The sequence below is a fragment of the Nicotiana attenuata genome, unplaced genomic scaffold, assembly GCF_001879085.1.
Source record: "Nicotiana attenuata strain UT unplaced genomic scaffold, NIATTr2, whole genome shotgun sequence".
Lineage (NCBI taxonomy): Eukaryota > Viridiplantae > Streptophyta > Magnoliopsida > Solanales > Solanaceae > Nicotiana > Nicotiana attenuata.
In genome coordinates, this window is record NW_017671906.1 from 139,298 (window position 1) to 160,226 (window position 20,929).

Here is a 20,929-nt window from a genome sequence, read left to right on the forward strand (position 1 = left end):
CGCGTAGCCGGAAAGCTTAAATATGAATTCTGTGTGAAAAATGATGAATTTTGGTATTAATATGACTAAAGTTGACTTTGGTCAACATTTTGGGTAAACGGACCCGGACCCGTGATTGGATGGTCCCGGAGGGTCCGTAGAAAAATATGAGACTCGGGAATATGCCCGGAGTCGAATTCCGAGGTCTAGAGCCCGATAAATGAATTTTTTTGTGAAATTGTTTTTCTGAAATTAATATGGAAATTTGAAAAGGAAATTGATTAGAACGTGTTGGTATCGGGCCCGTATTTTGGTTCCGGCGCTCGGTACAGGTCTTATATGTGGTTTAAGCGCTTTCTGTGAAATTTGGTTGAAATCGGACGTCATTTGACGTGTTTCGGACCTAAATATCTAAAAATGAAAGTTTATGAAGTTTGAAGGAAAAGTGATGATTTTGAGGTTTGATTCCTCGTTTATGATGTTATTTTGGCGATTTGATCGCACGGTTAAGTTCGTAGGATGTCATTGAGTTGGTGTGTGTGTTTGGTTAGGAGCCCCGAGGGCTCGGGGGTGTTTTCGGAGGTGTTCGGGATGGTTTTGAACTTAGGAAGACATCAGATTTTCTGCAATTTTTACACAGAAGAATCCTTCTTCGCATTCGCAATATCCCTTCGCGTTCGCATAGCTTTGAGGCCACCCTTCTTCGCGTTCGCCTTTAGGCCATCGCGATCGCGATGCTTTGTTTTCTTTTCCTTCACCGCGTTCGCGTGATGGTCAACGCGTTCGCGTAGGACAATTCTTTGGACCCCCAGTGCTTCCTCTTCGCGTTCGCAGCCCTTCCCTCGCGAACGCGTAGCTTGCCAGCTCCCCCTTATTCGCGAACGCGACAATCCTGTCGCGAACGCATAGAACAAAAACGCCCAGTGATTTTTTTTAAAAGTTTCAGAACAGTAGCTCGGGTTTTATTCCAAATTTCTCACGAACTCTCTTCTCCCCCAAGCTCTAGGAATCCATTGAAGCCCCCATTCTTCAAGACCAATTGGGTTAGTAATTTCCCACCTATTTCCTTTATTTTCTCTCATTAATTAGTGAGTTTCTAAGCCTAAATCATGTAATCTAGGGTTGAAATTGGGGGAAATGGGTAGAGTTAAGGCTTTTCAATTTCCTTTGATTTAGACCTAGTTTTGGGATCGAATTTGAAAACAAATTGTATATCCGGGCTCATGGGGGAATGGGTGATATGAAATTGGTTCGAACCTCGGGTTTTGACCAAGCGGGCCCGGGGTCGATTTTTGGAATTTTGGGAAGAAGGCTTAGAAAACTATATTTAGGCATTGGGTTTGATTTGTTTAGCTTATATTAATGTTGTAAAGTTGTTATTTCATAGATTTGATTGAGTTGGAGCCGAATTCGAGAGGGAAGGCGGTCGTTGTGGATTGATTTAGCTGTGGAAGTTGAGGTAAGTGTTTGGTTTAACCCTAGCTTGAGGGAATAGGAGCTGAGTCTTGTTTGCTAATTGCTAATAGATTGAGTACGGTGTATAGGCATGGTGACGAGTATCTATACACAGGTGTCTAGCATGACCGTGAGTCCGTATATTGTGTTTATTCCTATTTTGTTGTGACTATTCCTCGTGTAATTTATGAACTCTATATAATGTGAAGATTATGAGAAAGAATTATCATTTGTGAACTCTTTGGAGCGTTGGCTCGAATGATAAAGTAATTATTGAGTAAGAAAAGAAAGAAAGAGAAAGAAATGTGATTATTCCCTTGCCGGGCCGTATTCGTGTATTGATTACCTCCCTTGCCGGGATGTGGAAGTTATTATTGTTGTTCCCTTGCTGGGATGTGGAAGTTATTATTGTTGTTCCCTTGACGGGATTTAATTGTTTACTTGTGTTTCCCTTGCCGGGACTTCTATTACTGTTTGTCTATCCCCTCGCCCCATTGTTTGTGATTGTTGTTTGGGTGAGGACGAGTGATAAAGCACGAAGGGTGATGTCGTGCACGATTGTGATTTGATTATTAATGCACAAAGGAACATTCCGTGCCCTGATTTGATTACTAATGCACGAAGGAACATTCCGTGCCCTGTTTTGATTATTAATACGAAGGAACATTCCGTGCCCTGATTATATTACTAATGCACGAAGGAACATTTCGTGCCCTGTTTTGATTATTAGTGCACGAAGGAACATTCCGTGCCCTGATTTGATTACTAATGCACGAAGGACCACTTCGTGCCCTGTTTGATTACTAATGCACGAAGGAACATTCCGTGCCATGACATGAGTGTTTATGCATGAAGGGTCATTCCGTGCCATCATTTTGTGAGGTAAAGCACGAAGGGTGATGCCGTGCACTTTATATGATTGTTTGGGTGAGAATAAGAGTAAAAGCACGAAGGATGGTGCCGTGCAACTGTTGATTTCCTACTATCGTTGCTATTGTAGTTGTACTGTTTCATTCCTCAATTATTGATTTTATACCTGAACTGTTACAGCCCCTACAGCATGCTCCCCCTCCCCCTTGACTGGTTAATTTCTGTATACCTTTATATTGCATACATATATATTGAACTGCACAAGTTTGTTTGGTAGTCCGGTCTAGCCTCCTCACTACTTCGCCGGGGTTAGGCCAGGCACTTACCAGCACATGGGGTCGGTTGTGCTAATGCTACACTCTGTGCATCTTTTTGCACAGATCACGGTGCCGGAGCAGCCTTTGGACAGGAGTAGGAGATTTGGGAGCTGACTTCAGTCCAGAGATCCCGAGGTAGCCTTGCTAGCGTCCGCATGGCCCGGAGTCTCTTCTATCTTTACTTTAGTTTGTTATCCTTTGTACCGGAACAAACAGAATTATGTTTTTATTCAGTCATTGTATTTAGCATTCCCTAGACGTTCGTGAGTTTGTGACTCCAGTTCTTGGGTAGAGTTGTATTGAACTTCCGCATTGTTTTCCGTTTATTTATATTTAAGACTTCGGCTTTTCTATTAAATGTTTCATTGTTTTTATTAATGACGAGGTTTGCTAAAAGAGATAATAAATAGTTGGCTTGCCTAGCTCCTAATAGTAGGCGCTATCACGACTCCCGAGGGTGAAAAATCCGGGTCGTGACAGTATCCCTAAAAAGTCATTTACTACTCACAATTTGAGAAGGGAAGTGCTACTATAACTATGGTGCAACATTTAATGAAGGGGGTGTGCCCAAAGCAAGTTGGTCACTTATTGTGGACTGAGAGGGTATTATCTAGTTACATTTTGTTACGTTATAAATTTAAATCTACATCTTAAATAAATTCATAACAGGTAATTAATACCTCTCAAAAGAATTGCAAATAGTGATATTCCCATCAGAACTTAGAGCCTACCACCTTAATAGCCTACTTTGTTTGTATGCTAATCCTGTGTTATCAGCCCAAAAAAAAAAATTGTTGCATGAAATGGGAAAAAAGAGAGAGAAAATTTTTTTTGGCATGAAGGCTGCAAGAATATTAAATAAGAAAGCTTATAATTTTACAACAACAAAAAAAAAAAACAGAAAATACCAAAAGTGTTACTACTACAATTTGAACTATAAGATCCTTTTCTACTGCCTTCTTCTCAAAAACTTCATTGCGACATGTTATGTGTCGTACTGCTATTGCGCCGTTGAAAGGATAGAATAGAAAGTACTGTAATAGTAAGATCTGCTTGCTTTTACCAAAATTAAATGATAGAATCTCTTGGTTTTAAATACAAGGCGAGTCCCGGCAAGAGATAATTTTTACCTACAACGCAATGCCTACAAATCTGCAGAAGAATGGCAAAACCTACAAGTGCAATCTGCAGAAGAATGGCAAAACCTACAAGTACATAAGAATGCCTGCAGACAAATGGAGGGAAAATACAAGTACTTCATTTCTATGCGTAGAACCATTTTGGTTTACCAAAGAGTGCTCCTCTTATTAGGTTGATGAGAAATATAATGGGAGTAATGGGAGTTTAATAGAAAAGTAAATAAATAGTCAAAAATAAATAGCAAAATGAGTGTGAATGATTAATGTAGTGTCGGTTACAGCAGATATTAAGATGATGTACCATTTCAACTTCCATATAATAAAGAGGTGAAATTTTTTCAGTTACCATATTAATTGAGTGAAATTAATTTGTTCAAATGGCTGGAAAAAGTAGAGTATTTGACAGGAAAAATAAGAAAAAAAGACCAAAAAACCCAGAAAAAGATAAATATGAAAGCTGCCCAAATAGTGATGCCACATCAGCTGGCCAATTCCCAGCTTTATATTTATATATAGATTGTCATTGCTGTTGGATTATTATTATTGATCAAACTGTTCAACTTTTTCGCCTCTGGTAGAAAGATTTTGGATTCAAACTCAATTAATTCATTAAAAACTCCATTGACGGCCATTAAAAAGTTTTGAAGTTTTGATTTCGGAAATCGAATTTTGTGAAATTATTATAACCGAGTAAATAAGTTTAGAACATCGTATAAATAGGAAAAAATCTCAAAAAGAAAAATAAGAAACTAACTGGCTCAAACTCTTCAATTCTCAAAAGGCCTGATTTCAAGGCTCGCATACAGTTCTGATTCCAACAGGGCATTTGTATCTATACCCGCTTTTTGGGTCACGTTTTAACTTGTGCCCGCTTTGCAAAAAAATTGCAAACGTACCCACTTTTTCGCGTAACTTCAGCATACGGGGCTGAAATAGCAAAGGCAATCACGCAAAACTTCAGCATTCTAGTAGACGAGCCTGAAGTAGCAAGTGTGCTAACCAAGTGTGTTGAAGTTTTTGTTTGTAATTGTTGAACTTAAGCATAATAGCTGAAGTTTTGTTCTCTATTTGCTGAAGTTTTTGTTTGTAATTGCTGAATTTAAGCATAGAAGCTGAAGTTTTGTTCTCTATTTACTGAAGCTTTTGTTTGTAATTGCACTAAATAAGCTGAAGTTTTTTTGTCCTGGATTCATTAGTTTTGTCATTAAGCTTTTTCACAAATTTCAGCAGAAGATGCTGAAGTTATTTAATTCATTTATAAAAACTTCAGCACTAAATAAGCTGAAGTTTTTTTGTCCTGTATAAGCTTTTTCAAAAACTTCAACAGAAGATGCTGAAGTTATTTAGTTCATTTATAAAAACTTCAGCACTAAAAGCTGAAGTTTTTTTGTCCCGGATTCATTAGTTTTTTCATAAAGCTTTTTCAAAAATTTCAGCAGAACATGTTGAAGTTATTTAGTTCATATGTAAAAACTTTTGCACTATATAAGCTGAAGTTTTTGAAAAAGCTTTCTAACATACTAGATAAATAATCAGATTGCCAACAATATCTAAATCATAAATTTTGGAAACAATAAACGTGAAAAGAACAGAATTATCATTGTTTACTAACTTAAGTACGTGGAAATATTCACAAATTATTGTCTACTAACTTACGTAACTATTTATAATTTGTTTTTAAATAATCTGATAAACATATTTATGGCAATCATCCCGTGAACTGAAGTTTCATAGCAGCACCAACAACAGCACAAGAAAGAAGAAGAAGAAGAAGAAGAAGAAGAAGAAGAAGAAGAAGAAGAAGAAGAAGAAAACGAAGGAGGAGAAGGAGGAGCAGAAAGGGGGCTGAAGTTGTTTAAAAAGTGGGTACAAGTTAAAACTTTTTTAAAAAATAGGTATAGATTAAATGGGGGCGACCAAATAGGGCGCCCCGTGCAATTTTTATGATTCCAACGTATAGCGTGGCATAGCCACTTTTTAACATGGTATTTAGTTTTTATTCAGTATTTTTAATGCGAGCAAAAATAGTCACTACTCCATTAAAATTAATACGAAAAGATATTTTTACCCTTTCTTCGTGAGTGTTGTTTAGATATTAAGGACATGGTGTCCTTAACATTTATACTGCACACATGAAGTTAAGGATGCCATGTCCTTAACATTTACATTGCACATATGAAGTTAAGGACATGACAGGACACTTGGTCTTTAATATTTACACAACATTCATGAAGTTAAGGATACTATATCCTTAATATTTACACAACATTCATAAAGTTAAGGACACTATGTCCTTAACATTTACACTGCATATATGAAGTTAAGGACATAAGGTCCTAAAGTTTAACAACAGAAGGTTACAAGTTAAGGACATTATGTCCTTAACATTTACACTGCACACATGAAGTTAAGGACGCCATGTCCCTAACATTTACACTGCACATATGAAGTTAAGGACATGACAGGACACTTTGTCCTTAATATTTACACAGCATTCATGAAGTTAAGACACCATGTCCTTAATATTTTATACAGCACCCATGTCTAGAACAGGGGTATTTTCGTCCGAGCGGATAAAAATTTATAAGCACTAATTAAAGAGTAAATACATTTTAAACAGTGGCTAAAGAGTAAAAACATATCTAATTAGTGGCTAACTGTGCACTTCCCAACGTAGTGCCCAATACATTGGCCTTTCAATAGTGGGCTTGACGGTAAGCCCAAAATTTCATTTTTAAAATGTAATCCACGTGGCTGTAATCCCATGCCGCTGCTGCTGTAGTTGTTAAGGGTTTAGCTTATTTCATTTCTTTCTCAGTTCGCCCTCTCTCTCGCACACAAACAGAGAAGGGTTTTAGGGTTGTTGTTGTGGTTCCAAATGGATAGATACCAAAAAGTAGAAAAACCGAAGCAGGAATTACCCATAAATGAGAACGAGATCCGAATCACTTCACAGGGTTTGGTTCGTAACTACATCACCTATGCCACTACTCTTCTTCAGGTACTCACCATTCCGATTCCTTTTTCGCGTGTTTTCGCGTTTCACTTTTGTTTTTGCCATAACCAAATATATCTAATGGCTTCCTGTGTGTTGTTTCTTCTTCATTTTATAATATTTTTGTTGTTCTATTTGGATTGGAACGATGCTTCTAATATTTGTTTTTATTATGGAATTAAAATGTGACTAAGGGGCTTACATGGACATAATGTAGACTGCATTAATCTTCAGCTTTATCATACATTTCTTAGGTTAAGTTATATTACCGATTGCAAGCTTTAAAGGAGTTCTTTCTGCACCAAGTTAAAACTTAATAAAAGGAAAAAAAGTGATCGGGTGGTGGTGGTTTTTTTTTTCTTTGGTGGGGGGGGGGGGGAGGGGGTTGAGTAGGGAGAAGTGAAAAGCTCTGCAAATTCTATAGTGGCTGTGTTGATATGTCCATTTATGTACCAGAAGATTGGCAACACGTGAATGCACCTAGTGCATTTTCCTCTCATAAAATGGTTAAGTATGTTTTGATATTTACGGCAAATGTGACTCTGCTTTGCAATGTGAAGTATTAGGGTAACTTTTGCATTAATAGGCAGCCTACTTGCCTAATTTGATGCATATCAACTATCAAGGTCAAACGGCTGTAAATTTCTAGATACAGCAAATAAAAAGTGGAAAGGTAGAGGAAAATGGGGTCTCTGTAATTGCTTGATATTTTTTATTATGCAGATTAGAATACTGCTGGTTTCTTCTAAAGCTTTGAGAATTTCCCCAGTATTTGTCTTGGACTTTTTTTGTTGCATTCTTACATGAAGCTACCTAAATTAGGAGGTTTAAGTTTCTCCGCTAATTCAAAATATGCTTTTTGAATCAAGATTCGATACACTGTTTGACAGAAGTTGCTGGTCTGAGCAACCTTTTTTTCTCTGTTGAAATTAAACTATCAATTTCAGTATTAATATTTAACATCCCGAAAATATGATTGTTTCAAGTACTAAAATGAGTGGTTATAACCTATCAATCAATTAAAACACTTCAATTCTACATTAGTTGGAGTGGCTATAGGAATTCCCTTTATTCATTTAATTCTATTCAAGCCATTTCGTTCCAATACTAAATAATTTGTCATTTAAGAAAAATGGACTTTATGAAAATATAGGTTTTCTGAATCTTACTTCGGAGTTCGGACCTAATGTAAGTATAGAATGTCAAAACCTTAACCTCATCTAGTTGATAACACATATGTAGATTCTTTACTTCCATTGTGTTATGCTCTTAGCTAAAAACATGAAAATGTGAGAGCTTTTGGATTTTTTAAGACAATGTTGCTCCATATCCTCTTTTAACACATTCAATCAGCATAGTGTCGCATATAGGGATTTGTGTATTCGGAGGTCTAGTTAGAACATTGCAAACCATCTCAGGCAGCATTGTCTCATTTTATCATCTATATGTTCTATTTGAGCCATCTGTCAGATGTGTTCTAATCTTGTATGATCTTGCGTGACCACTTGGTAGTCTTAACATCCATAGTTCTGCGACACTCATCTTATAGATATGTGGTGCTTCTAAGGCTCAATATTTAATCTTACATGACATTGCTAGTTTCTTTTATTAACACAGTATCATGCAAATAGCATCCTTTTTATGGAATTTGACCATTAATATTATTGGTCAGCTCATCCATCACTGGAAACAAGCAGAGGTTTTAAGGGGTGGTTATTTGTAGATTAAGCTTTTTTCCTCCCTTTGTTTTTGGTGGGACGATTCTCTTGGTCATTTGGCCTTTACAATGATAAAACCAGCATTTTTCTGTTAGTTTCTAATGCAAAGTTCTAATCATAATTGAGCGTTCAGGAGAGGCATGGGAAAGAGATTGTCTTGAAAGCAATGGGTCAGGCAATTAGCAAAACAGTTGCTATAGCAGAGATCATTAAGGTAGCTTGGTGTAGATGGTTTTCTTTCTCTACTTTTTCTCTTCCTTCTCCCACTTTTATATATTAAGATGTAACCCAATGATCTCAATCTTTTTCAGAGAAGAATGCCTCAACTGCATCAAGACACAGCTATCAGCTCAGTAAGCATAACAGATATATGGGAGCCTCTTGAAGAGGGTCTTTTGCCGTAAGTTCCAATCCTGATTTACTCCCATAATGTTTTCTTTTTGCAGTGTATATCCCTAAGCATGAACAGTATGCATGTGGTACTAATTTCTTGAAATTGATTTTCTATGCAATAAAGTGTGGAGCAGACCCGCCATGTGTCAATGATTTCGATCACCTTGTCAGCAAAGGAACTGAACACGAACTCCCCTGGGTAACTCTCTGGCTTTGTCTGATTCTATGAAGTTTGCTCCTCCTGTTGTTCGACAATGCACCTGGCAACTAATCAATGATCTTTGTTTGAATTGTTCTTTCCTATGGTAGTTACTGTATTTTTTGGTGTCTTATCGCTGAAATATTGTGGCTATAACTGATTACTATCGTTCTTTTCTTCGCTCAAAATGTAACTTCATGTTCATAGGTATCAAGCTCCTTCGGGGTTTGAGGTTGAACAGATGAAGCCACAGTACAGAAATTACCAGCCTCAACTGCAGCAACAACCACCTAGACAAACACGGGCAGTCTACTATGCTGGTAATGAAGGTAACGAGGAACCAGACAAAATCACTAGATAAAGATATTTGCAGAATTAAACTCGACTTAAGTGGAAAATTGCATAACATCTTGAATTACTACAACTTTATTTCAGATTCATATGGGCGAGGACGAGGTCGTGGTAGAGGGAGGGGACGTGGTTGGAGCAGAGGTGGATATGGAAACTATCAAGGTAGTCTTCCGTTACTTAAGATCTCTGGGAAGTAATATGCTCATTAGATGCAGGGATGATATAATACCTAACCGGTGCTAATTTTATTTTAACAGAAAATGGTGATTACTCAAACTGGGGCCGAGAAAATGGTGGTTACTCAAACTGGGGCCGAGGTGGGGGCCGTGGTGGATGGGGATATCCTGGTAAGTGTACTTCTTGAGTGTCCATATAGTACTGCTTGCATGGATACATTCTTGGGTTTTAACTATGATATTTCTTACAATGTTATATTATGTATTTGCGTTGAATCTTTGTTTATACATTTGAATTTAGGCTCTGAATATGGAAGAGGCAGGGGTGGAGGTGGCAGGGGTTATGGCCGTGGCCGTGGACGAATGGGCCCCCGTCCAAGAGGTGGTGGCAACCAGGCTTAGTTGGGGATTGGCACTCTGGTTTTTGCACACTTGCTTTGGCTTAGTGGTTCTTTCTGTCCAAAGTATGTCTAAAGAAATATTGTGGGTTGTTTCATCTGTGGGTTAAGCAGTGATTGTGTTGTTTTTACAGCATCGTCGAATGTGGGAAAAGCTTATATGCTCTATTTGCTTTTACCGAAGCCAAGGTCAAATAGCCAATTTCTGGTTGCCGTCTATTCAATTCACTGTGATTGCATTATCGTTGCTGTATTTATTCAAGTATAGGTTATTTTTTTCCTTGTCTTTGAGAGATTTGATATTTTGGTAGATTATACGTAGGGGGCCATCAATTTGAAGATAGACTTGATAAAATGCCAAAACTTTTATTCCATTTAACTACGTCGTTTAAGACTTTAAGATGTCCGAGTTCATAACTCTAGCAAGGATAAATTGGTAAAAGAAATGATAAAATGATGACTCGGAGAATTGTAGAACATATTATTCTTCTCTTTCTTTGACTCTGGTCTGGAGGTGGTCTTTTATTTGCTATGGATAGATATGAAGTTTCCCATTAAGCAAATACCAAAAGAATTTCTTTGACAAAATATTAACAAAGACAAACCCAAATTACTCCGGTTACACTTAAGGAAACTCGTTTTGTTACTTTTGTATTTGGTGGGATGTCCTGAACAGGAATTAGTCTAGTAAACCATTTAAATATTGAGAAATGAACCAAGTTGGAATTCATTAGAAAAATAGGGGCTTCTACATATGTAGGAATTCCAAAACTGAATTGACACTTACCAATAACATACTTTCAATTGGTATAACAGGGAAGGGAAAAGAAAAGTATAGAAGTGTGTTTGGATTGGCTTTTAAGCTGATCAAATCAACACTTGAGTTTTTTTTTCAATGATTGACAAAATAAATAAAAAGTGCTTAAAACAATTCAACAGTCATAAGTCGAGTATTATATTGTTTTTTGCCTTAAAAACACTTGAAATTTGACCAAGCATTTTACATTCCTATCCCTTACACTTTATTATAATTTCCAATTTCCAAAACCCTGCCTCTGAAGAGACACACAACTGATAGTAGAGTATTATATTTTGAAGATACCAATAAAGTTTATAGAAGTTGGTAAAAATGGTGGATCAGTTTTGGAAGTATTATTCGAATATTAATTAACATGTCGGTCAATGATGAAATATGAAAACAATAAAAAATAAATACAGTAATGTAATACAGAATCTTTGGATAGGATACTCTTACACGCACTTTGAAATAAAATTTAAAGAGACCTCTAAGTTGGATAAATCAACAGTATTAAGGAAACATCTGTAAATGAATGGTCGACGCAATTAGGAAGAAAAGATTAATCACAAGGTTACTCAAAATATTTATAAACATTATACAAATAGAATTAAAGCAAATAAAGTAAAAATAAATGTAAATATATACTTATTTATGTATGCATAGGAGTGCATGATTCATTAGGTACATATTGATAGGAAGTCCCAATCTTACAGAAGTTTTTCAAGGCTTTATTCGATTTCTTTTTCTTTAGTCGGCCTTTGGTAGGGGTTTAGGGTCCGATTAATTTGAATTTACACCGTAAATAGAATATTTTCAATCGAAAACGATTTCATTCACAAAGCTTGGATGCGAATCATCTCCTTAAGTATAATTATCATCCCACCATAATATTTAGTGACAAAACTTTGTTCGAAAACAAGTGAAGAACAATTTGTTTTTCAAAAGGAGCTGTTTAATATACTCCTAATTTAACGACCCAACTGGTTGTTTTGCTTTCTAGAATCCCGTTCCCCTAAATAAGACTTCACGTACTTGCTTTTACTGATTTATGACTTGCGGGGATGGTTGATTCGAGATTTGGAAGAGCTTGGGTTGAAATCGGAACACTTGGTTCCTTAAGGCTAGCTTAAAAGGCCAAGTTTGACTTCGGCCAACATTTTGAGTAAACGACCTCGAAATCGGGATTTGAAGGTTTTGACGGGTTCGTATGATGATTTCCGACTTGGGCGTATGTCCGGATCGGGTTTTGAATGACCCGAGAGCGTTTTGGCACCTAATAGTGAAAGTTGATTCCTTAAGGATTTTGAAGTTCTTAAATATTTGGTTTTGAGCGGGTTTTTGTGTTATCGAGGTCCGAACGGAATTCCGAGACCGGGAATAGTCCCGTTTAAGACTTACGCACAAAATTTGGTGTCAATCCGAGTAGTATAAGTGAGTTTCGTTACATTGGATGTGAATTGAAGAACTTGAAGTTCATAAGTTTGATTCAATTGGTTTTAGGGAGTGATTCTTAGATTTAACGTTGTTTCGGGCGTTCCAAGGGTTCGTGCGAGTCCGTTTTATGATTTCAAACTTGTCGGTATGTTCGGGCGGGGCCTCGGAGGGCCCGAGCGTCAATTGGACGAGGCTCGAGTTGAGTTAGAAAATTTTGGAAGAGGAGCTGAAGCTCCAGGCATCTGTCATAACCGCACCTGCGGTTGGCCAGCCGTAGGTGCGAGACAGCAGAATCGGACAATCCTACGCAGGTGCAGCCCAAGGGGAGGAGCCCAGGAACCGAAAATGCAGTTGCTCTTCCGCAGAAGCGGAACCGCAGATGCGGCCCCAGCGAGCCCGGTCAAATTCCGCAGATACGAACCTTTCCTCGCAGAAGCGGTCCCCTAACCGCAGGTGCGAAAATCGCAGAAGGCAGTGCCTTCATTTAATACGGGAAATGTGTCATTTTGACACATTTCATTCATTTCTTGGGCGATTTGGGAGCTTCCAAAGAGGGTAATTCAGCCTAGCATTGTGAGGTACGTTATTTCTACATAATGTGAGTTTAATACATAGTTAAGGGGTAGATTACACCATGTAAATTAGTGAAAATTGTGGGTTTAGAGTAAAACCTAGGGTTTTTATAAAAACGCGATTTAACCATGAATTTTGTTATGGAATGAAGTAAAAATCATATATTCTTGATCCTTAGGTTATGGGTAACAACTTCCCTCGAGAATTTCCGGAATCCGACACGTGGGCCCGGGGATGAATTTTAGGAAACTTGTATTTAGGGTTAGGAAATTACTTTAATAGTTAGAATATGAACTTTTGAGCTTGCATTGACTAGTTCTTACCTCGTTTGATTAGTTTTGGATCGTTCGGCTCCGAATTGAAGATTTGAGCGCGTTTGAAATTGGAAGTAAGCTTTGGAGCAAGGCGAGTCTCCTTTCTAACCTCGTAAGAGGGAAATAACCCCCTATGTGAATTAAATAAATATATGTGACAATCTGTGGGGGCTACGTACGTACGTGGTGACGAGAGTCCGTGCGTTGCTACTATTATGCTATTTGTCCGGGTAGTTTAGGACCCGTATCATGCCATACTTGCAAATGCTTACGTTTTTGCTTGCTACTGAGAACACGTAGGACATGCTAGGAATTGTAAATAAACGAATATACGAACTTACTTTAGAAACTTGTATGAATTTATTTGACTATAAATGAGCAATGTGTGCTTACTTCATAATAAATGCTATTTGTGGATCGGGCCGATCGTCTCGGTAGAAATAGATGCATCTATTGTTCGCGCCATTCGACCCTCTGGTAGTGCAAAGTTATTATTATGTTGGATCGGGCCGTACGACCTCGGCATAATGTGCGCATGTTATTTATGTGGGATTCATCCATGATTTACTCTATTTAAATGCTTTGAAATGTAAATTATTATATGAAATGACTGCAATTGATACATTGTTAAGAAATAATATATTGTTTCTCCTTGTTCTGAGAGTGTCATTATATTCATGCTATCCATGCTTAGCGTAAACCTTATATATTACTAATATTGACCTTAGTAAGTGTCAAGTCGACCCCTCGTCACTACTTCTTCGAGGTTAGACTGGAACTTGCTGGGTACATGTTGTTATTGTACTCATACTATGCTTCTGTACTTAACTGTACAGGATCTGAGGCACGTGCATCTAGTTACCCGTTCGGCACGCGTTCCTGATTCCCCATCGAGATCTCACAGTGAGTTGCCCCTTCTGAGCCGTTCAGCAGCATACCAGAGTACTCTTCTTTTGTTGTTGTTATGTACTGTCTATTCTGTTTCAGGCAGTAGGATAGTGGTATTTTTTTTGTACATTCTACTAGTTGCCCTAGTACTTGTGACACTAGTTCTTGGCATACACTTGTAGACTATTATTTTGGGATGTAACTATATTATTATGAACTTGTTAATTATCGACTGATTAAAAGCTTAACTATTAAGAAAAATATTGGGGTTGTTTTGGTAAAATGATGAGAATCCATAAGTTGAATTAGGGTTGGCATGCCTAACAACGGTGTCGGGCGCCATCACGACCTATAATAAAATTTGGGTCGTGACAACATGGTATTAGAGTACTAGGTTCACGTAGGTCTCACAAGTCATGGGCAAACCTAATAGAGTCTTGCGGATTGGTACGGAGACGTTCGTATTTATCTTCGAGAAGCTATAGGGTGTTAGGAAACTACTCTCTATTCATGTTCTATCCTGTCGTTGATGGTGTACTAAATTTCCTTCTTCTATTCTCTCATAGATGGTGAGTACGCGCACGACAGACGTTCCATACCCGGGAGGAGCTGCTCCCCCCGTTGCTAGAGGCCGAGGCAGAGACCGGGGGAGGGCACCAACCCGGGGTAGGGGACAAGGGTGTCCAAGAGCTGCCCCAGTTGCACCACCGGCGGATCCTGCGGGGGATCCTATCATTGAGGAGCAGGGCGAGGTGCCCGCAGTTGAGCCTACCCTGGCGGACTTTATGAAAGCACCGGTTTTTCAGGCATGGGTCGTATGTTGCGGTTCATGGATTCCATGACTCAGGCTGATTTATTTCCAGCGGACCCAGCCACATCTCAAGCGGGAGGGAGAGCGCAGACCCCTATTGCCCAGGCTCCTAGTCATGCAGCAGCAGTGTATCAGACCCCCGATGCACTACCCACGGATGTGGCTCAGCCAGTTGCCGCAATGGTACACGAGCCCAGACCGGCTGCGGACGGCTATCCGCAGAAGTTATTGGACAGATGGACTAGGCTATACCCTCCTATCTTCGGAGTTGAGCGTCATGAGGATGCCCAGGATTTCATAGATAGGTGCAGGGACAGACTGTACAACATGATGATATTGGAGTCTCATGGGGTTGACTTCACTACTTTCCAATTGGAGGGCAGGGCCCGTAGATGGTGGCAGTCTTATGTTCTTGGCAGGCCAGCGGGTTCTCCTTCCATTACTTGGAGTCAGTTCACACAACTTTTCCTGGATAGGTATATTCCACCCTATGAGAGGGAAGAGCTGCGGTATCAGTTTGAGCAGCTTGAGCAGGGTCAGATGTCGGTGATCGACTATGAGGCGAGGTTTTCTAAGTTATCCCGCCATGCACTGATGATACTTCCTACTGATGCAGAGAGGGTGCAGAGGTTTGTTGCACGGTTGCATTCTGGTATTAGGGTCAACATGGCCCAAGAGGTGGAGATGGGGGCTTCTTATCAGCTGGTAGTGGAGATTGCCCGGAGGATTAAGGGCTATTGTCTGAGAGGTAGAGAGCAGATGCAGCACGACAAGAGGGCTCGATTCTCTGGAGAGTTTAGAGGTGCCCCGGCTAGGGGCAGAGGTCAGTTTGGGAGGGTTCAGCCCAGTAGGCCCCTATATTCAGCACCACCACCTCCTCGGGGTGCTCCGGCGCCCCCCTATTTCAGCGCCATACCAGAGAGTTCTTACCGCCTGCCAGCTATCCAGGGTTCTTCCAGTGGGTATTCAGGTCCCCAGGGTTCTTCTGGCTCCTACTTCAGTGCTATGCCGGAGAGTTCATATCGCCAGCTATTCAAGCTTCTTCCAGTGGGTCTACAGGCCATCAGGGTCATACATCAGGGCACCAGGTCACCATACCAAGGGGTCGTTTCGAGTGCGGAGATCTAGGTCATATGAGGAGTTACTGCCCAGACTTCGGGGCAAGGTAGTACAGTAGGGTCAGCAGCCCATGAATACAACACCAGTTGTCCAGCCGCCCAGAGGCAGAGGGCATACTAATAGGGGCCGTCCTAGAGGTAGAGGCCAGGCAGGGAGAGGTCAGCCAGCTGGCGCTCCAGCCAGATTTTATTCTTTTCCACCCAGACCAGATGCATTGGCCTCAGATTTCGTTATCACAGGTATTATTTCTGTCTGCGGTAGGGATGCTTCAGTGCTATTTGATCCAGGGTCTACCTATTCATATGTACCATCTCTGTTTGCTCATTTTCTGGATATTCCTCGTGAGTCCTTTGGTACTCCTGTTATGTGTCCACTCATGCGGGTGATTCTATGGTTGTGGATCGGATCTACCGGTCTTGTGTGGTCACATTCTGTGGTTTTGAGACTAGAGCACATCTCATGTTGCTTGGTATGACCGACTTTGAGGTCATCCTGGGCATGGACTAGTTATCCCCGTATCACGCCGTCCTAGATTGCCATGCCAAGACTGTTACTTTAGCGATGCCAGAGTTGCCGAGGTTGGATTGGAAGGGTTCCTCAGTTAGTACATCTAGTCGGGTTATTTCCTTTATGAAGGCTCGGCATATGGTCGAGAAGGGTTGTTTGGCTTATATAGCTTATGTTCGGGACACCACCGTAGAGTCTCCGACAATTGATTCGGTTCCAGTAGTTCGGGAGTTCACCGATGTGTTTCCTTCTGATCTTCCTGGCATGCCACCAGATCGTGATATTGATTTCTGTATTGATTTGGCTCCAGGCACCCAGCCTATATCTATTTCATCGTACCGTATGGCTCCAAAAGAGTTGAAGGAGCATCTTGAGGAGTTGTTTGCAAAGGGGTTTGTAAGACCGAGTGTGTCACCTTGGGGTGCACCAGTATTGTTTGTGAAGAAGAATGATGGGACTATGCGGATGTGCGTTGATTACCGCTAGTTGAACAAGGCTACCATCAAGAACAAGTACCCGTTGCCGCGCATTGATGATTTGTTCGACCAGTTGTAGGGTGCTAGGGTGTTCTCTAAGATTGACTTGAGGTCAGGTATCATCAGCTGAAGATTCGGGACTCAAATGTCTCGAAGTCTACTTTTCGTACTAGATATGGCCATTATGAGTTTCTGGTGATATCCTTTGGCTTGACTAATGCCCCAGCGCCGTTTATGGACTTGATGAACATGGTGTTCAGGCCTTATATTGATTCCTTTGTTATCATCTTTATTGACGACATCTTGATATACTCACGTAGCCTGGGGGAGCACAAGCAGCATTTGAGAGTAGTACTTCAGACCTTGCGAGAGCAGAAGCTATATGCTAAGTTCTCCAAGTGTGAGTTTTGGATAGAGTCAGTAGCATTCTTGGGGAATATTGTATCAGGAGAGGGTATAAAGGTGGATCCCAAAAAGAATGAGGCAATTCAGAGTTGGCCACGTCCTACTTTAGTGAATGAGATCAGGACTTTCCCAGGGTTAGCAGGTTATTACCGCCGATTTGTGTAGGGCTTTTCATCCATTGCATCACCTCTGACTAGATTGACCTAGAAGGGTGCTCCTTTCCGTTGGTCCGATGATTGTGTGGCGAGCTTTCAGAAGCTCAAGACAACTTTGACTACAGCACCGGTTCTAGTGTTGCCCTCCGATTCCGGGATGTATACAGTATATTGCGACACTTCACGCATTGGCTTGGGATGTGTATTGATACAGGATGGGCGAGTTATTGCATATGCTTCACGTCAGCTGAAGGTTCATGAGAAGAATTACCCTGTGCATGACCTAGAGTTAGCAGCAATTGTTCACGCTCTTAAGATATGGAGGCATTATCTATATGGGGTATCATGTGAGGTTTATACTGATCATCGCAGCTTACAACATTTGTTTAAGCAGAGGGATCTCAATTTGAGGCAGCGTAGATGGCTTGAGATACTAAAGGATTATGACATCACCATTCTTTATCATCCAGGCAAGGCAAATGTGGTCGCGGATGCCTTGAGTAGGAAAGAAGAGAGTATGGGTAGCTTGGCATTCATTTCGGCGGAGGAGAGGCCACTAGCTTTGGACATTCAGTCCTTGGCTAACAGACTGGTGAGGTTAGATATTTAAGAGCCCAGCCGAGTCCTTGCGTGTGTTGTTGCTCAGTCTTCATTATTGGGGCAGATCAAGGCTCGAAAGTTCGATGATCCGCATTTGGCAGTTCTCAGAGAGAAGGTGCTACAGGGTAGTGCCAAGGAGGTTTCTATTGGCGAGGATGGTGTTCTGCGACTCCAGGGTCGCCTATGTGTTCCTAATGTCGATGGCTTGAGAGAGAGGATTCTAGAGGAGGCACACAGTTCACGGTATTCCATTTATTTAGGTGCTACGAAGATGTATCGTGACCTGAGGCAGCATTATTGGTGGCGGTGGATGAAGAAAGACATAGTTGAGCATGTAGCTAGGTGTTTGAATTGCCAGCAGGTTAAGTATGAGCACCAGAGGCCAGGTGGCCTACTTCAGCAGATGCCTATACCTTAGTGGAAGTGGGAGCGCATTACTATGGACTTCGTAGTTATGTTGCTGCGGACATTGCGGAAGTTTGATGCAGTTTGGTTAATTGTCGACAGGTTGACCCAGTCGGCACACTTCATTCTGGTGGTGCATACTTATACTTCAGAGATGTTGGCTGAGATTTACATTCGGGAGATAGTTCGGTTGCATGGTGTGCCTGTTTCCATCATATCAGATAGAGGCCCTCAATTCACGTCCCATTTCTGGAGAGCCGTACAGAGTGAGTTGGGGACCCGCATAGAGCTCAACACAACATTTCACCCGCAGACCGACGGGCAGTCGGAGAAGACAGTTCAGATTATGGAGGACATGCTTAGAGCGTGTGTGATTGACTTTGGAGGGTAGTGGGATCAGTTCTTGCCTTTGGCCGAGTTTTCTTACAACAACAGTTATCAATCCAACATCGAGATGGCTCCATTTGAGGCTTTATACGGTCGACGATGTCGTTCTCCTATCAGGTGGTTTGAGCTTGGTGAGGCTAAGTTGTATGGTACAGATTTGGTGAAAGATGCCTTGGAAAAGGTAAAGTTGATTCAGGAAAGGCTTCACACAGCACAGTCCAGACAGAAGAGTTACGCGATCAGAAGGCGTGTGATGTATCATTCATGGTCGCCGAGAAGGTTCTCTTAAAAGTCTCACCGATGAAGGTTATTATGAGGTTCGGGAAAAAGGGAAAGTTGAGCCCCAAGTTTATAGGCCCATTTGAGGTGTTGAGGTGAGTTGGGGAGGTTGCTAATGAGCTTGCCTTAACCCCTAACTTATCGGGAGTTCATCCAGTTTTTCACGTGTCTATGCTTCAGAGGTATCACGCCGGCTTGTCCCATGTGTTAGACTTCAGTACTATTCAGCTAGAGGAGAGCTTGGGTTATGAGGAGGAGCCAGTTGCCATTGTTGATAGACATGATAGTTAGTTGAGATCCAAGAGGATTTCTGCGGTAAAGGTCCAGTGGAGGGGCCAACCAGTCGAGGAGGCGACCTGGGAGTCCGAGTAGGACATGCGGAGCAGATATCCATGCTTATTTAGAACTTCAGGTATGAATCAAAACCCGTTCGGGGACGAATGTTTGTTTAAGAGGTGGAGAATGTAACGTCCGGACTGGTCGTTTTGCTTTCTAGAACCCCGTTCCCCTAAATAAGACCTCCCGTACTTGCTTTTACTGATTTAAGACTTGTGGGGATGGTTGGTTCGAGATTTGGAACAGTTTGGGTTGAAATCGGAACACTTGGTTCCTTAAGGCTGGCTTAAAAGGCCAAGTTTGACTTCGGCCAACGTTTTGAGTAAACAACCTCGAAATTGAGATTTGAAGGTTTCGACGGGTTCGTATGATGATTTCAGACTTGGGCTTATGTCCGGATCGGATTTTGGATGACCCGAGAGCGTTTTGGCACCTAATAGTGAAAGTTGATTCCTTAAGGATTTTGAAGTTCTTAAATATTTGGTTTTGAGCGGGTTTTTGTGTTATCGAGGTCCGAACGGAATTCCGAGACAGTGAATAGTTCTGTATTGTCATTTAAGACTTGCGCACAAAATTTGGTGTCAATCCGAGTAGCATAATTGAGTTTCGTTACATTTGATGTGAATTGAAGAACTTGAAGTTCATAAGTTTGATGCAATTGGTTTTAGGGGGTGATTCTTAGATTTAGCGTTGTTTCGGGCGTTCCGAGGGTTCGAGCGAGTCCGTTTTATGATTTCAAACTTGTCAGTATGTTCGGGCGGGGCCTCGGGGGCCTCGAGCGTCAATTGGACGAGGCCGAGTTGAGTTAGAAAATTTTGGAAGGAGCTGAAGCTCCAGGCATCTATCATAATCGCACCTGCGGTTGGCCAGCCGCAGGTGCGAGACAGTAGAAGCGGTCAATCCTATGTAGGTGCGGCTCAAGGGGAGGAGCCCAGGACCCTAGATGCGGCTCCTCTTCCTCAGAAGCGGCTCCCAGACCGCAAATGCGGCCACAGCCAGCCTGGTCAAATTCCACAGATGCGGACCTTTCCTCGCAGAAGCGAGACCGCAGATGCGGTCCCCTAACCGCAAGTGCGGAAATCGCAGAAGGCAGTGCCTTCATTTAATACGGGAAATGTGTCATTTTTGACACGTTTCATTTATTTCTTGGGCGATTTGGGAGCTTACAAAGAGGGGAATTCAGCCTAGCATTGTGAGATACGTTATTTCTACATAATGTAAGTTTAATACATAGTTTAGGGGTAGATTACACCATGTAAATTAGTAAAATTGTGGGTTTAGAGTAAAACCTAGGATTTTTATAAGAATAATATTTAAGCACGAAATTTTTTATGGAATGAAGTAAATCGTATATTCTTGATCCTTAGGCTATGGGTAACTACTTCCCTCAAGAATTTCGGGAATCCGGGCACGTGGGCTCGGGGATTGAATTTTAGGAAACTTGTATTTAG

General features: G+C 40.9%; 1 protein-coding gene across 1 annotated transcript; it reads left to right on the forward strand.

Moving 5' to 3' along the window:
- The first annotated feature begins 6,526 nt into the window (after window positions 1-6,526).
- On the forward strand, window positions 6,527-10,335 carry LOC109210832 (ribonuclease P protein subunit p25-like protein). The gene is made up of 8 exons (XM_019374303.1): window positions 6,527-6,761; window positions 8,607-8,687; window positions 8,785-8,873; window positions 8,991-9,065; window positions 9,273-9,394; window positions 9,501-9,578; window positions 9,674-9,763; window positions 9,894-10,335. The coding sequence occupies exons 1-8, from the start codon at window positions 6,639-6,641 to the stop codon at window positions 9,992-9,994; spliced, it is 759 nt and encodes a 252-aa protein (XP_019229848.1). The 5' UTR covers window positions 6,527-6,638; the 3' UTR covers window positions 9,995-10,335.
- Window positions 10,336-20,929: the final 10,594 nt, after the last annotated feature.

Excerpts from the sequence above, each read along its gene's own strand:
- LOC109210832 (XM_019374303.1), top strand. The coding sequence starts at position 6,639 with ATGGATAGATACCAAAAAGTAGAAAAACCGAAGCAGGAATTACCCATA. Across the intron at positions 8,874-8,990 it reads CTTGAAGAGGGTCTTTTGCC|TGTGGAGCAGACCCGCCATG; the intron begins GTAAGTTCCAAT and ends TATGCAATAAAG. Across the intron at positions 9,066-9,272 it reads CTGAACACGAACTCCCCTGG|GTATCAAGCTCCTTCGGGGT; the intron begins GTAACTCTCTGG and ends TCATGTTCATAG.